The sequence below is a fragment of the Macrobrachium nipponense genome, chromosome 40 (assembly GCF_015104395.2).
Source record: "Macrobrachium nipponense isolate FS-2020 chromosome 40, ASM1510439v2, whole genome shotgun sequence".
NCBI classification, from domain to species: Eukaryota; Metazoa; Arthropoda; class Malacostraca; order Decapoda; family Palaemonidae; genus Macrobrachium; species Macrobrachium nipponense.
This window is the reverse complement of record NC_061101.1, coordinates 2,025,704-2,040,934: the sequence shown is the minus strand read 5'-3', so window position 1 is coordinate 2,040,934 and position 15,231 is coordinate 2,025,704. Positions and strand designations below refer to the sequence as shown.

The 15,231-nt window shown below is 40.0% G+C and overlaps 2 protein-coding genes across 3 annotated transcripts in view; one reads left to right on the top strand and one right to left on the bottom strand.

The window, feature by feature from the left end:
• LOC135211852 (exocyst complex component 1-like) overlaps positions 1-13,798 on the bottom strand; it is a 28,126-nt gene extending 14,328 nt beyond the window's left edge. The window contains 8 exon segments of the mRNA XM_064245065.1: positions 2,880-2,902; positions 2,905-3,007; positions 4,067-4,218; positions 4,791-5,031; positions 5,730-5,822; positions 6,283-6,432; positions 6,604-6,831; positions 13,562-13,798. Coding sequence (XP_064101135.1) covers positions 2,880-2,902; positions 2,905-3,007; positions 4,067-4,218; positions 4,791-5,031; positions 5,730-5,822; positions 6,283-6,432; positions 6,604-6,831; positions 13,562-13,783 — 1,212 coding nt within the window. The 5' untranslated portion in view covers positions 13,784-13,798.
• LOC135211849 (methyltransferase-like protein 25B) overlaps positions 1-15,231 on the top strand; it is a 163,869-nt gene that overhangs the window by 115,856 nt on the left and 32,782 nt on the right. The gene's annotated exons all lie outside the window — the stretch shown is intronic.

The following is a 15,231-nucleotide window of genomic DNA, read 5'->3' as shown; positions in this document are numbered from 1 at the left end:
GTCTGGAAGAGGTCTAGGCCTAGAAGCATTAGGGAGCCGATCAGACGCACCCTCCACTGCACTGGGATCACTGCACAAATCACTATCACTCTTACCTTCTAGCACTTTAATTTTCAACTCCATGCTGCGAATAGTGGCTCTCATAGTGTCCACCTCCGAAGGCGCATCTTCGGGTTCGATGCAGGGAGCAGGGGCTGAAACTGGTAAAGGTGCTACGTCTACAACAGGGTTATCAACTTCAAACTCGCTAGCGCGAGACCTACTAGAACTCCTAGATGAAGCTTTCCTAACCTTGTCCTTCTCAAGCTTTCTTACATAAGAAGAAAGTGCCTTCCATTCTTCATTCAATTTACCACATTCATTACAAGGGTTAATAAATGAGCAGTCATTCCCCCTACACCTCATGCATACTGTGTGAGGGTCTACCGCAGCTTTCGGTAGCCTCACCTTACAATCGCTAACAGAACAAACTCTGAACATAGTTGATTTCTTAATCTCTAAATCAGACATAATGAAATTCCAAGAATAATCAAAAGAATAATAAAAAACCGGTCCACAAATCGCAAATGCCAAGCCAAGGAGCAGGTACTTCATCAATAGTCCGATGAAAACAATCCAGGGCGAAAACAAGTAATAATCCAAAATCCAGAGGTATCGACAACAGATGTAGTCGACACCGGCGACAGAAAATATATGACTGGAAAGGGGGATTGGTTCATACACCTGCCACCCAGCGGCGGGTGGGGTAGATCACCTGACCTACCTGTCGCGTTTGCCGCGAGTTTTGAATTCTGTCGTGACGTCAGAGACGTAAGCTAAGTATATACCTGGCAGGAAAGTTCATGTACAAAACATAAGCTGCATTAAACATAAGTTATTGTTGCATTACCTAATTTTAGCAAGAGCATTTTATGAAATTGCCAGACAACACTGACAAATATTTATGAGATGCTTCCTTTTAACATACAGCAGTATACACTATTGATTTCCCAAGTCAATCAGGAACACCAACAAAATAACTTAACCTCAAGCTTAATGATTCCAGGAAATTTGAAAGTTAAAAAAAAAGATATTTATATAAATAACTTTTCAAACTTATACAAAATGAGTAACCTTTATAATTTCATTAAAAAAACTCATGATTATAATTAAAGTCTACAGATACGTCAAGGTAACAGTAATTCTATTAAATGCGCAAAATCTTTGAACTGCAATGGCTTCAGAGACAGGAACCCTGAAATCTGAAGAACAAATTAAGTTCAACTCAATTTAACTCAGTCATGAGTGATTGTTTAAAGAATGAGTTTAACTCAGTCATGAGTGATAGTTTTCTTTTAAGAATTCACAACAAATTAAGATATCTTAATATTACAGGACTATATATTTATATTATTAAGCAGTGGCAAAATGTGCACGCACAATGCTATGACAAATACTCTTTGTGTGCTCAATGAAATAACTGAGCAATCTACAGCCTCAACAGAAGATTGATTGCATTGTCATGTAGATGTCTCATGACAGCTGATAATACTATATTTGCTCTGGACTAGGATGTTTCAAGTTTAGTTTCTGAGCAATAAGTAGGTACTTCCTGTGGGTTGGTTTTTGCAATAAGCACAGCAACCCTATTCTTAAAAATATACATTAGTGCATCACACTCACTCAGTTTGGGTTCCTTCTTTAACTTTACATAGCTCTCACATATGCCTCTATATTTATGAATAAATTCTCTGGGTGAGTAACATCATAAAATAAATATTTACTTGCAAATTTTGGTAAACTGTGCGTGTGATAGCAATTTTAGTGACTGCAAGCTATCTGGATATACTACTACATATATGTACATGGATTTTCAGGCGCTAGTGAAGGTTTGACACGAAGTGCTAGTACTGAATAAGCTTTGAAAATTTTTTTAATGACGGTTTTGTTCCGATCCAGTTTTCAAGTCATAACGACGACCTGTGTATCAGATTTCCATGCACGACACCACGATTGATTATTTAAGCTGTAATTGCTGTAGCAGGCAAAGAATGGAGAAAGTTTGAACAGCAGCAGCAGTGCCTAGTGCAAACATACGATGATTTAATATGCTCATGTGGTATTTAGGGAAATACCTGAGCCATTAACAGCCATACCGAAGGATGGCATCCTGTCACTTTGGAAGCCACTGTGGCCCAGTGACTAAAACCCCTTTCTCCCCTTTGAGTTGTCCTTGATCTCATTCTCGAGATGTGGCTGTTTCTTTCCTGCTCAAAATTTTTCATGTTGGATAAATAAACATATGCGTATAATACTAATTCTGGAAGGCAAAGAAGCTTAATAAACATTTTTTTTAATGTCTGTTTGCTAATTTTTGCAAAACTCCGAACTAATTATTACACAAATATTGGTATTAGATAAACTGTTCTTATCAAATCAAAATGAAGTCACTAATTCTACATGCACTGTTCTAAATAAATTAAAATTATGTCAATGAAGTGCCAAACAGTACTACAAGTGTTACTTAACCAATAATGCAAAATACATAAAAATAATTTTCAAAATGATTTCCAATTGGGAGACAGAGTGAAGATATTTATATTCTAGAAATATTTGTACTAGCTTTTACTATCTCTGAGTGAAGTACAAAATTAAATAGTAGTATGTACATAATGCAACACACAACAATCATGAATCATTGTACCCCTGACTGTGTGGTGTAAATGTGACAATCCTTTAGTTATAGAAAATTACCAGTAGTACTGTATAACTACCTATCTATCTAGTACAACACATCAATGGAATATCTATCAGTGAAAGGACATGCAATACCTGGCTGCCTTTGTAAATATTTTAAGAACTCTTTAATGTTACAACTAAACCTGGATTTACAATCTTACCTCTGTTCCCGCTGCATTTAGTTGAAGAATGCAATACAGAACTCTTGCTCTGCCAGACACACTGGCTGCAGCTCACTCAGCACCCTTTCAAATATCTCGTCAAACTTCTGCCTCTCTTGCATGTCCAACTGAAAGGGCATTTCATATATTAGAACAAGAACATGAATTAACATGCAGTAACTTATATTAGTAACCATCAAAATGGGAAGATGACAATAAGAGAGAAAAAGGTCTGAGTATACTAGGGCTGAAGAGCTCAGCACTCGTGGACGAGAAGATTCATTACAGTTCTGAAAAATATTACTACTGAAGCTTCAGTTCCCAGAAGTATATACAGCCAGAGCTACTCAAAATTCTAACCTAAGGTTTCATTGAAGAATCTAATTAGCATACGCAATATGAATAATAAAAAAGGAACAGAAAAAAGTTAATTAGAATAAACAATAATCCTGAAGAATTCCAAAAGTCTGGAAAACTCTCTGATCAGTTGCCAGATGCATAAAAAAAAATGAGGTTTTCGAGTCTAGCGGAATATATCTCCAATACAGCACTAGTGGAATACAGCTTCACATCAGCTAGCCAAAAATTCAACTGTCTTTTGAGGTACCAATACCTCATCAGATAAACTAATATAATAATTATAATAATGAGGTACCTATACCTCATCTGGATAAACTAATAATAATAATAATGCTCACAGGAGCTTTTACCATTTATAAAATGGGGTGGTAGCTTTTAAAAGCTTATAGAAAATAAGTACTAGTTCCTATATTGAGTGGGAACATTAACTACATCTTGTAATAATGACAAATTTTGAAAGTAATTGTATTTTTCCCAACATACAAACCCTTGGTCTTTACATATGGAATTTACTGACAGAAGGGGAGGAACCCTCCCATCTACATGGTATGCATTCTCTTCTGTTGCTTGCCGTTTGACATATTTCATTATTATTATTTTTTTAAAGATAATTTTTGTTTTGAGATATATATTGCCTATATTGAAATAATGCAAAAAGTTCTCTTTCATTACATTTTGTTATTTTCATTTCTTACTTGCTGTATAGTTATTCAATAAATGCTACAAAAATTGCAGCCTATGTTCTTAAAAACTCATACAAACATCACAAGGATGACATAGGTCTCATCAGTTAGCATTATATTTAGAGGAACGAAGCATCAACTTACCTCAGAGCCCCACAAATCACGATCAACACCCAGCAATGCTCCTGTAGTGGTTCGGGTGCTTAAAGTTTGAGCACCATGTTTTATTTGAGATGTCAACTTTCCAGCAACACCCGCCATGCTGGCCAGATCTTGACTGGAGCCACTTCCCCTTACTTTCAATAAAAGAAGAAAATTGCTTTTGTCTTTAAGTACGTATATGTATTTCAAGTATTTTATCAATTATTTTAACAACTATAAACAATTATTATGTAATTGAACGGAGGTCACAGTGACATCAATAAAAGAAATATACGTAGTACTAAAAATTACAAAAATAAGAATCATCATGAATCCCAAGCCAGAATGTATTCTCGATTCTTCACTACGAGAGACGCCAGAATTTTGATGGACGTACATTGGGTTTTCAGTACACTTTATATTTAATATTGTGACAACCAGAACTTTTTGACAAAGATGGAAAAATAAATTCCCTGAATTTAACGAAAACTCCCAAGTACACTGATATGCACCCAAATTTTTAAAAAAATAATATAAGGAATTATACATTCAAGTGAATAGGTAGCATCATGGCAAATGAGAGTGATTAGGCCTATATATATTTCACATCAATGAACAAATATTCCTAGAGGTAAGAAGTGATCTTCAATACCATAAAATTTAACTGAATTATGACAAATTTTTAATATACATAAATTATACAATACTTTTAAATGTTAAAACTTACATCTCCTGCCCCCAGAAATGCGCTGACGTGCCTCTTCAAAGAACAGCCTTATGTCCCTCTCATACAGTTTACTTATGGAGTTTGCATAAGTTTTATTCAGGTGTTGGTAGGCTTTGTGATCCAATGCTCTAACCCAGTGCATAAGAGGAGTGTAGGGAGTCAGTTCTGTGTGGATGCTCCCGTGACGTGGAAGCGTCAGCTGCTCAGCGTGAAGGCTGAGCGTCTCTCCTGGATCATTCCCCTGAAATGAATTTATATTTACAATGAAAATCATTTCTGCTAATCAGGGGGGGCGTCAATTCAGATTTTTGTTGGGGGGAGGAGGGCAAAGACAGTTTGGCAAGCAAAGTGAGCCTAATCAGCTGGTTTTTTTTTTTTACTTTGAGCTATTTTATGTGCTTTTTGAAGCCACATGAGCAAGGTATTTCAGCAAAAACTATAAACTCCCACTACTGTTTGTTTATCTCATCATCACTGGTAGCTAGTAGACAGACAAAGATCAAGAAATGTAATATTTCCGAGAAATTTCATATATTTATGATAGCACATTTAAAAAGAAACACATGCTGTTACTTCTTGGGGCTTGGGGAGGGGGGTGAGGGGGGCAAGTTGAAGTTTGGGGAGGGCAACTTGAGTCTTGGGGGGGGCAGTTGGCCGCCCAAGCCCCCCCCAAATGACGCCCCTGCTGCTAATGTAAAAAGTAAGTGAACTTCCGGGAAACCGACTGTTTTAGAAAGGAAATATTAATTTTCTGGGGTATATCAATAATCATACCAGAAATTAAGTATACCATATACAAACATATACATACATTAGAAATTGGCCATATATATATTTTAGAAATTATATGATTCATACTACGACAATTTTGTTGGTTACTGAAATATTAACAGAATACTGTAATTCTAAATGTTAGCCAAAAAATGTTCACAAACTTACCAAATGAATGAACAGGTTATTAAGGTGTCTTGAAATTATTTGACTAAATCTACTTTTCAACTTCTCAAATCTCTTCTTCTGGTCTTGAACAGCCTGAAAATAGGAAATATAACAGTGTAAAAGAGGAAGATGAATTAGCCTCTCTCAAATATCTGCCTTACATTTCCATATGAAATCCTAAGCTTACCCACCAACCTCAAAGTGTTAAGAGCAGCTAATTGTTTCTCACAAACACATAGCAAAATGGTGAATAAATTCATACCACGTTACTTCATTAATTTTTAAAATAAATATAAGAGTTGCCAAGATCAGCAAGGAGAGCCTTTGCAAAGAAACTATTCTTACCTGTTAAATAGGTTCACCAACATTAAAGGACAAACCTTACATAAAGGAAGGAATTCAAAGAATTGGAAGCCCAAGGTATCTTTGTTTCCAACGTTTGTAGGTAAAAATAGAGTGCTAACCGATGCCTAGGGTCTCTGAAGTTCCCCCCACTTATGTAGTATTTTCGATAGTATCTACACAATTGAACAAAACATCTTACAACTCATACCTGTAGTTGTGACAAGTGCGTTGGAATTGGGGCACTGATTGCCGTTTGAAGAGCTGTTGCCGCCTCAATAATTTGAGGAAGGGTGCCAGTTTTATTCAGATCTGCCTCTAATAAGACTTGCTGATGTCGCTGGGGTAGTTCTAACTGATTCTGGAATGAGAAAATCCAAGTTTTTATTAATGCAAACATATTAAAATGGCATCTAAGCATTAAAATATTGTCTTCAAAAGAAGGAAACAACATATTGCAGTACTGATACAATCTACGTGTAAAAGTAAGGACATTCAACACTCAAAAACTAAAAGCACACACAAAACCCACAATTAATTTATCCAGTTCCTCCAAGAGTTTAGAATTATTAGCATTTGTTTGTTCAATAGAAGTGTTCTTATCTGCCATCTTTTCAATAGAGTCTTTTACGTGCTGCAAGATCTCATCGTACGAATCAAGTCGACTCTCTATCTTTTCTGATTCCGTGTAAGCCGCATCAATCATATCCATCAGAGCCTCTACTTGAGCTTCTGATGCCATCATACTGTGAATGTTAGCCTGAAATGTAAATGCAATACTTTAGTTAAGGAACAAGAGGATAGTGGATGTAACTGACATTCAAATATATCTGTATACATAAACACAGTCGACTTAACTAATCTTTACTTGGCTTGGCTTTGATGAAAATTATAAAAATGATATTGTTATCATACAATAAAGTTTGTTCATACTTACCTGGCAGATATATATATAGCTGTGTTTTCTGAAGTCCGACAGAAATTAAAAAAACTTCCGGCACACACAGTGGTCGGCCAGGTGGTTAGTACCCATTCCCGCCGCTGGGAGGCGGGTATCAGGAACCATTCCCATTTTCTATTCATAATTTTTATTTCCACTGTCCCCTGGAGGGGGTACTTAATTATATATATCTGCCAGGTAAGTATGAACAAACTTTATTGTATCATAACAATATCATTTTGTTCATGAAACTTACCTGTCAGATATACGTATATATAGCTGAATCCCACCATTGGAGGTGGGAAGGGACAGAATAGAAGGATTTTGGGAAACAAATGCATGCAGGTGATTTACATCTTGGTTCCACCTGTTAGCATTGCTGGCTTCGTGGTTATTGCCACGTAAGTCTGCTGGTGCTACTAGAGTTGCCAGCGAGGTAGAGACCTATATAGCTGGTGCACTCCAGATGATCTGTCAACAGGGGCGACCGACCACGACGTGACTAGACCAATATGACCATACCATGAGGGCTAAGAAGTAAAATAAATATATATATAAAATATATATCACCACCTGACCAACCTAGCCAAAGTTAAGGTGTGTTAACTAAGGCTTAAGAGTTAAGAAGTCACCGTTGTCGGCGACTCAACTACTAAATTAAGAGCTCTTCCTAACCATTTTCTACAGGATAGGATGAGTGGTACTTCTTGCCCCCAAGATTGTGTCTGCAGACACGTATGGCCCTAGCGAGCAGCAAGATCTCATATGCCATCTTCACATCTCGCAGGGAGTGTGAAGTGAACACAGAGTTGCTTCGCTAAAACATGGTACTCAGGATGTTGCTGAGTGCCATGCTCTGTTTGAAATGCTTCCGAGGCTGCGCCCTCACCTCGTGAGCATTCAAATCAAAAGATTTCAAATCTTTGTGCAAACACAATGAAGGAGCTTTTTTGAAAGAACTCCTTAACAATAAAGCCAGGGTGTTCTTCGATATGGGCAAGTCTGGTCTTTTCGGAACACTGCAGATTGTCCGTACGACTTCGACTTTCTTGATTTTTATGTAGATAAACTTGAGAGACCTGACAGGGCACAGGACTCTCTCTGGCTCCTGCCCAATAACTTGTGCCATCCTTGATTCCAAGCTCCTGGCCCAAGAACAAGACGGGTTTCCATTCTTAGGCCACAACGGAAGGCTTAGAGAACGCACCGCCTTGTGTTCTCTAAAGCCAAAACTTCTGACAATGGCTGAAAACCTCACTAACCCTCTTTGTCGTATCTAGGGTGGTTAGAAAAAGGCCTTCCTGATCACGTGCAAGAAGTTAACAGGTAGGAGATGTTCGAATGCTTTGACATCAAGAACTTCAGACTATGTCTAAGTTCCATATTGAAAGCTTCGATCTGGACATGCACAGTCAGTCCGTCTGTACTAAAGTCAGGTGACCGCCAGTTTGACCAGTCAGACGAATCAAGGACAGCAAGGCTGTACCCTGAAGACCATAAGGCACTATTCTTCGCTGAAGGATGAGTGTTCTGGACTGCCTAGGCGATTCAAGCTAAGCAAACCTTGGGGGGTGTATCAACGCAACCCAACGTCGTTAGCGAATCAACTCCTGAGCCACTCCTGACTCGAGCTTCTGGTGCCAGGAGAAAGGAGCGAGGAGCAAAAAGGCGATTCAGTCCCGAAGGACGAATGCCTGACAGTCCAACCTGGTCTCATGTTAAACGATCATCGGGGGTGTATAAACGCAACCGACTTCGTCAACAAGAAACTCAGGGCTACTACATGTCTCCTGATCTCGCACGAGTGTCTGACCCCGAGAAAACAGGTGAGACAAAAAGTAGATGGTGAGGCGGAGTTTCGAGATTCCACAGAACTCAAAGATCGTGAAGGGCTTTGTTGTTTGACAGAAGCAAATCTCTGAGCCCAAAGGCCGTCAACAACTATTTGCGTATTCTTTAATAGTTGTGACTGCCAGCTTATCCCATTCTTCAAACGGAAAGGGAAGACGGCAATCTTATGCTGTCAACATCTCGATAGTCTGAACGTAGTCAACTCAGAGCGGAGAGGTTATAGGTACCTTTCGTGTTAAAGTAGACCGACTCTCTCGGAAAAGGTCCTTGGAAGGACGTGACCTCTGTGAATCTAGGATCTTGAGGCCAACATGGGGCGATTAGCGTCATTGTCGCTCCCTGTGATGGTATAAATCATCTTATTACATTTCCTAAGCGTTTTGAAAAAGGGGAAAAGAGACTAAACATCCAACCCCGTTCAATATCATAGGATGGCGTTTAATGTTACCGCTCCCGGATTCGAGAATAAGGGAGCAGAGAAGAAGAAGCCTCTTCGTCCTCAACCTAGCGAAGAGATGAATGAAAGGACGTCCCTAAAGTCTCCACAACTCTCAACATACTTCTAAAGAAAGATTCCACTCGGAAGTCAGTAGTTGCTGCCGTCGATCGAGACGATTCGTACGGACTTTTGCAATCCTGTAACGAACCTCTAGAGGATCGTTACATTCTACGCCTGTTGTTATAATAGGCTCTTTCTCGTAAACCCGAACAGGGACCGAGAGAAGATACTTCCTAAGATATGAGAGAGCTGTGGAAGATCAGAGTTGTTATGGACCACTGGTTCCAAAAACTCGTTTCGAGGACTGGAGGGACGACTGAATTGCTTCCACTTCTTTCAGATTATGATCCAGGACATCTGAAACCCTCTCCAGATGTCCGGCACCTTCTTTCTATCACCTCAAGTGATACTTAACACCTCAAGTGATACTTAACGCACCGAGAGATGTTCAGAATCATTCCTAGATCTTTAATAAAATTTCAGTTTCCCGGTAGGAAAAAACTGTAGAGGTCTGAATTGCAGTCTATTCAGGGAAACAAACTTCTTTAGGAAGGAAATGGTCCCCAGCAAGCTCATCCATTCCCTCACACAGTATGTTTACTTCCCTAATAAGGCTGCGCTTTGCCTAAGCAGGAGAGCATATAATAGTGCAATGTTGCGGTAGACTCGTAGTCCTATACCGTGCGGTAACGAGCACCGAAAGGAGTAAGAGATATCTCTGTAGAACATAGTAAGGCAAAACGAATGCAATGTTTATTCATTCATGTAAGAAATCCCCTCAATCTTAGGCTAAAGTCCGTGATTGTAGGGCAGAGATACAGTTAGTCAGTCAATCCCGCAGGAGAGAGAGAGACGTAACTGCCAGCACAGAGATACGGTTAGTCAGTCAATCCCGCAGGAGAGAGAGACGTAACCTACCGCGCATGACAGCGAACGAGCTGGTACTGGCTCGTTTGGAGTTTGGACTGGAGGAGAGGACAGTGACAGCAGCAGCTTACGATCGTCGTCTCTTAACTTTATGCCTGAGTTGCCAGCTACCCTATTCTACGAAGAAATAGGTCCGTTATTTTTTAGCATAAAGAGACTCTCAAGCTGGTATATTTAAGCGAAACAGAAAACGCTAAATATATAGATGCGTTTGTGTCGTCATAACACTACCATACAACGGTAAAAGATAAATCGGAAACTCCTGGAAGGCTGCAGGAGTAAACGATTAAATGTCCTTAAAATAATATACAAAATAGACCTCTCGGTTTGCCATCCGAAGAGGTAACTACAGCAAGCGTATATGACTTGAACCAACCAGTAGTAAAATAACGCAAGGCAAAATATGATATTATTATTACATAAAGTTTTTCATATTACCTGGCAGACATATATACTATAGCTGAATTCGGAAATACAGCTACATAACATATCTGACAGGCAAGTTCATGAACAAAACTCAGAGAATTGAAGCAGACAGCTCAAGCTTCTTATGTTATTGGACATAAGCGTTCATTGACGTAGTCTACAAGTCTATTTCTTGTACGAGTCTGCGAATGATGAATGAGAGCTCTTCCGAATCTTGTCAATAAGAGCTTATCCGCTTACGCAATATAAAGTTAATGAGAAGTTTGTCAATGAGAACTAACCCATTTACGGGACAGAGATATTTTGTCAATGAGGGGATACCCACTTACTTGACAAAACGATAGTATATTGTCAATGGGGGAAATTCATGAATGACAAAACATAATCCAGGAAAGTCGAGCATTTTATTTTCGATTCCCGTCTCAAACGAGGAAGGGGCAAGAATCCTGTTAAAGAAACGGCTTACGACAGGTAGAACGACGATGTTCAATTCGGCAGCGTAGTCCCGACTAGGAACTAACAAAATCTATCATCTGAAAAGCCCTTTCAGATGGGCTAAAAAGCTTGCAAAATTATCCTGGGAAGAGGAAGAAACTCTCCAACCAGCTTCCTCTCCCGTATCACAACTAATGCCTGCTAAAGCTTAAAATTTATTGGCAGTATGGCAAAGGAAGTCCTGTCTTGCGCTTTCTGAAGAGCGTCCTTTTGATGAGTGCCTTTGCAAGAATCCTACTGAACGTTGCCGAGAGTCCTGACGTGCAGGACGTCGAGCTTTTACATAACCCATAGCTGCCTTACCGCAAAGTCTTGACTGCGGTAGAGCAAAAGAGATCTTTCCTTGAGCTTTCCATAACTCCATCTAATCCTGGTTTACTTTACGAAAAGCAATATTAACTGACAGAGACCTCTAGAATTCACGAAACCCGTGGTCTTGGTGGGTTTCGAAACGAAGTTGCCTTTTCACTTTAAGCTTCCTCCGAAGCACTGCTTACTTCACATTCTTCGCAGGCGAGGTAGAAGGGATCACCGAAGGTAGGTAAAAAATCTTTAGGCCCAAATCAGCTTGAAGAGTTAAAAGAAACGTTCAGCAGGCGACACACCTGGCGTGCGCTGGCGCCTGGCACACGCTCGGCGTCCACTGGCGCGCACTCGGCGTCCACTGGCTCGCGCTCGGCGTCCAATTGGCGCGCGCTTGGTGTCCATCCGCGTGCGCTTAGCGTGCACCCGCGCACGCCTGGCGTCCATCCAAGCGTCCAAAGAAGCGTGCAGAAAAAAGCGTTCACGCTCCTGACAGGCGTCAATGCAAGCGAGAGAAACTGCCTTCAGGGAAGAGCGAGAGACATCTCGGAGAAAACCGACTGCACGAAGCAGTCTCAGGTGAAGGGTTGATCGTGTGAGAATACGCGGGGCGAGGGAACGCCTTCTTATTCTCACAGCAACAAAGCTAGGACGTCCGCGCTCAAAGCGTCCCTGCTAATATGACTTGCTTTCCCTTTTGGTTTTGGAACTCGGTGGAAAGACGTTACACGAGTTCAGGCGACGTTCGCCTTCTTACTTCTCACTGCAACGCATGACGAGAGAGAGAGAGAGAGGACGTGAAACGTCCTCTTCTATAAGCTTCTATTTAGAGGGCACGAGTCCTTCCGAAAGCTCCAAACCCTGCGCAGGGAGGACGCTTCGGAGGACGAGAAGCAATCCTTCAGGATTCGTGCACGCACTTTGGCAGCCTGGGAGTATCTTCAGGTCTGCCGAAGGCACGTCAGATCGGTGGGAGTTCCTCGTAACCCTCCTTCGGCTTTCGACATGCTCTCTCCCTGTTCCTGGGAGTCAAGCAGAGGTCCCAGGGGACGGCCTAGAGGCGAAATAAGGCCGATCTGATGCACCCTCCACTACACAAGGGCACTGTCACTGCACTTAGCCACTTCACTTTTGCTCTCCAAAGCCAGCACTTTCGATTCTAAGTTACGAATCGATAGAGTATCAGAGAAAGGTCAATACCCTCTACAGAAACTGTTTAGGGCCCGAAGGCAACCTTACAGGGTTAGGAGTAACAACTACAGAAGTAGCACTCTTCACCACAATGATAGGAGAGCGAGCACCTTAGATTCCAAGATACAGATGGAATCTATAACGTAAAGGGCATTACCTCACGAGACATATTTATAGCCCGTAGGCCATACTACAGGGTTAGGCAAAATAAAGTCTACAGGTAGATTAGCCTACCCTGACTTTTGTTTACTGATTAATTGCGTACATACGAATCATACGTCTTCCTTACGGAATTAGACAAAGTCTCACACTCCTTACATGACAAATCTCAACAAAGAAGCAAGACGCCCATAGCCCTCGTGCATATCGAGCGCGGAACTACCGAAGCTTTCGGTAGCCACACCCTATCTTAGCAGACAAAACCCTCTGAAACTAGCCTAACTAGATTCAGATATACAAAAATGAATCATATTCAAAACAATTTAAGATAGCGTATGCCTAGCCACAAATCCAAGTCAATAAATCAAAAGACAATTAGGTATTTAGCGGCAATGAAAGTTTCCAAAATCCTAAGACGGAGGTACTGAAAACAGGTGTTTCCAGCACCGGCGACAGAAAAATTATGAATAGAAAATAGGAATGGTTCCTGATACCCGACCTCCCAGCGGCGGGAATGGGTACTAACCACCTGCCGACCACTGTGGTGTGCCGGAAGTTTTTGAATTTCTGTCGGACTTCAGAAATACAGCTATATATATATCTGACAGGTAAGTTTCATGAACAAAATACTGTCCATGTTAAACACTAGGTAAATCAAACTAAAACACCTTCCCTACCTCTTATCTGTAACCTACTTACCCCATCAAGTACAGACAGATCACGAGACAGCTGTTCTGCAAAGGCCTCGGCATTACTGACAGCTGAGTCACACTGTTCCATGAGTCTCTCTAAATCTAACTGTTCTTTCTCTGACAATGCCCGATAGTCACCTTCATCCTCCAAAGCAGCTTCAACTGTATCAAAAGCTGGAAATGAAAATGTGAAAAGACAACAATTAGGGTAAGAAGAAAATCGAAGCATTGCTTAAGTACTTAAAAGCTTATGTTGGAGATTAAATATGCATTCATTTTGTTATTATGTTAATGACATGAAAATAAAACGGTGCTAGGAAAATTCGGTCCCAGAGGATTCGGTCCTGAAATCTCATTCTCAGAAAATTTCTGAAATCTAAATAACCAAGCCCACATAACCTTCCTGGAAAAAGGCATATGAATACATGGAAAATAGGATGTTAAAAGAAATGAAAATCTATTATTTCTATCAATAACTTTAATGACTCGTTTGGTTTAGAGATCAATTGTTTAGCAATCCAGACGAGATATTTTACAAAGATTAACAAGAGCGTGAGAACTTTGAGCCTGGGATTTGTTTACAAACTGTAAACGAAAGGGTAGGTGATGTTAAATGATGTTTTTAGGTAGTTTTGTCATAAGCACTTATAATGGTATTTGAGAAAGATAATTTGTGTACTTTCATTAACATTCATTGACACCGCCTATATATAAGAAACGGTGACATTTGTAACTCAGTTTTGAGTCATTCTTCTTCCAGGATAAGCACAATTTTCCTATTTGAAGAACCCCATCATGGCTGCAAAATATTTTAAAAGTGAAAAAAACAAAGACAAATTGATTGATGAAGTTAACTATGTTTATGACTTTCATAAGTTTAGTTCCGACAAGACAAAGAAATTGTGGCACTGTGAGAACCGTAACACATGTCGTGCTCGTGTTCATACAGAGGATAAACCAGGTGAACCTATAATAATTTCAACAATCAACAGTCATGATCATGAACCAACGCCGAATGGAGTGGAAGCTCGTCTCGCTATTTCAACATTAAGAAAAAAATTCCAGGAAGGAGGTGAAACAAGTACTCGGGAGCTCATTTCCAAAGCTACAAGTAATATTAGTGAGAATGCAAAATATGAATTACCACGGTTGCAAACGTTTCTAGAAGCATTACAAACTGGCGCAATAGAGCTTTTGGCGCTCCTCCATTGCCTTCTTCGATGAACAGGATTTCAAGTACCAGATACTTTTAAATATTTACAAGGCGGTCATTTGTTCCTGCAATGCGACACAGGCAGTGACGATGAAAAGCAGGTTTTAATCTTCGCCTCCGACGAAGGTCTTCAGCAACTGGAAAATGCATCAATTTTAGGAATGGATGGCACATTTAAATCACCACCAAGTATAATGGTATTAGCTGTTCACCATTCAGGCCTTCATAAATGGGTGATTTTATCCAAGAGCTTTCATTTTATTGCCGGACAAAACTCAAGCATCAGTATGAGTAAGCACCCAAACATTGGAAGCTTATTGATGCTCTGCAAAAAGAAGACTTCCTTACACAGACCAAGATATTCAGGCGCAAAGAGAAAATAATCCGCTAAAGAAGAAAAAGTACCAGTCAACAGATACGAGAATAAAAAATCTTGTAGAATCATATGATGGTGAAGATAAATT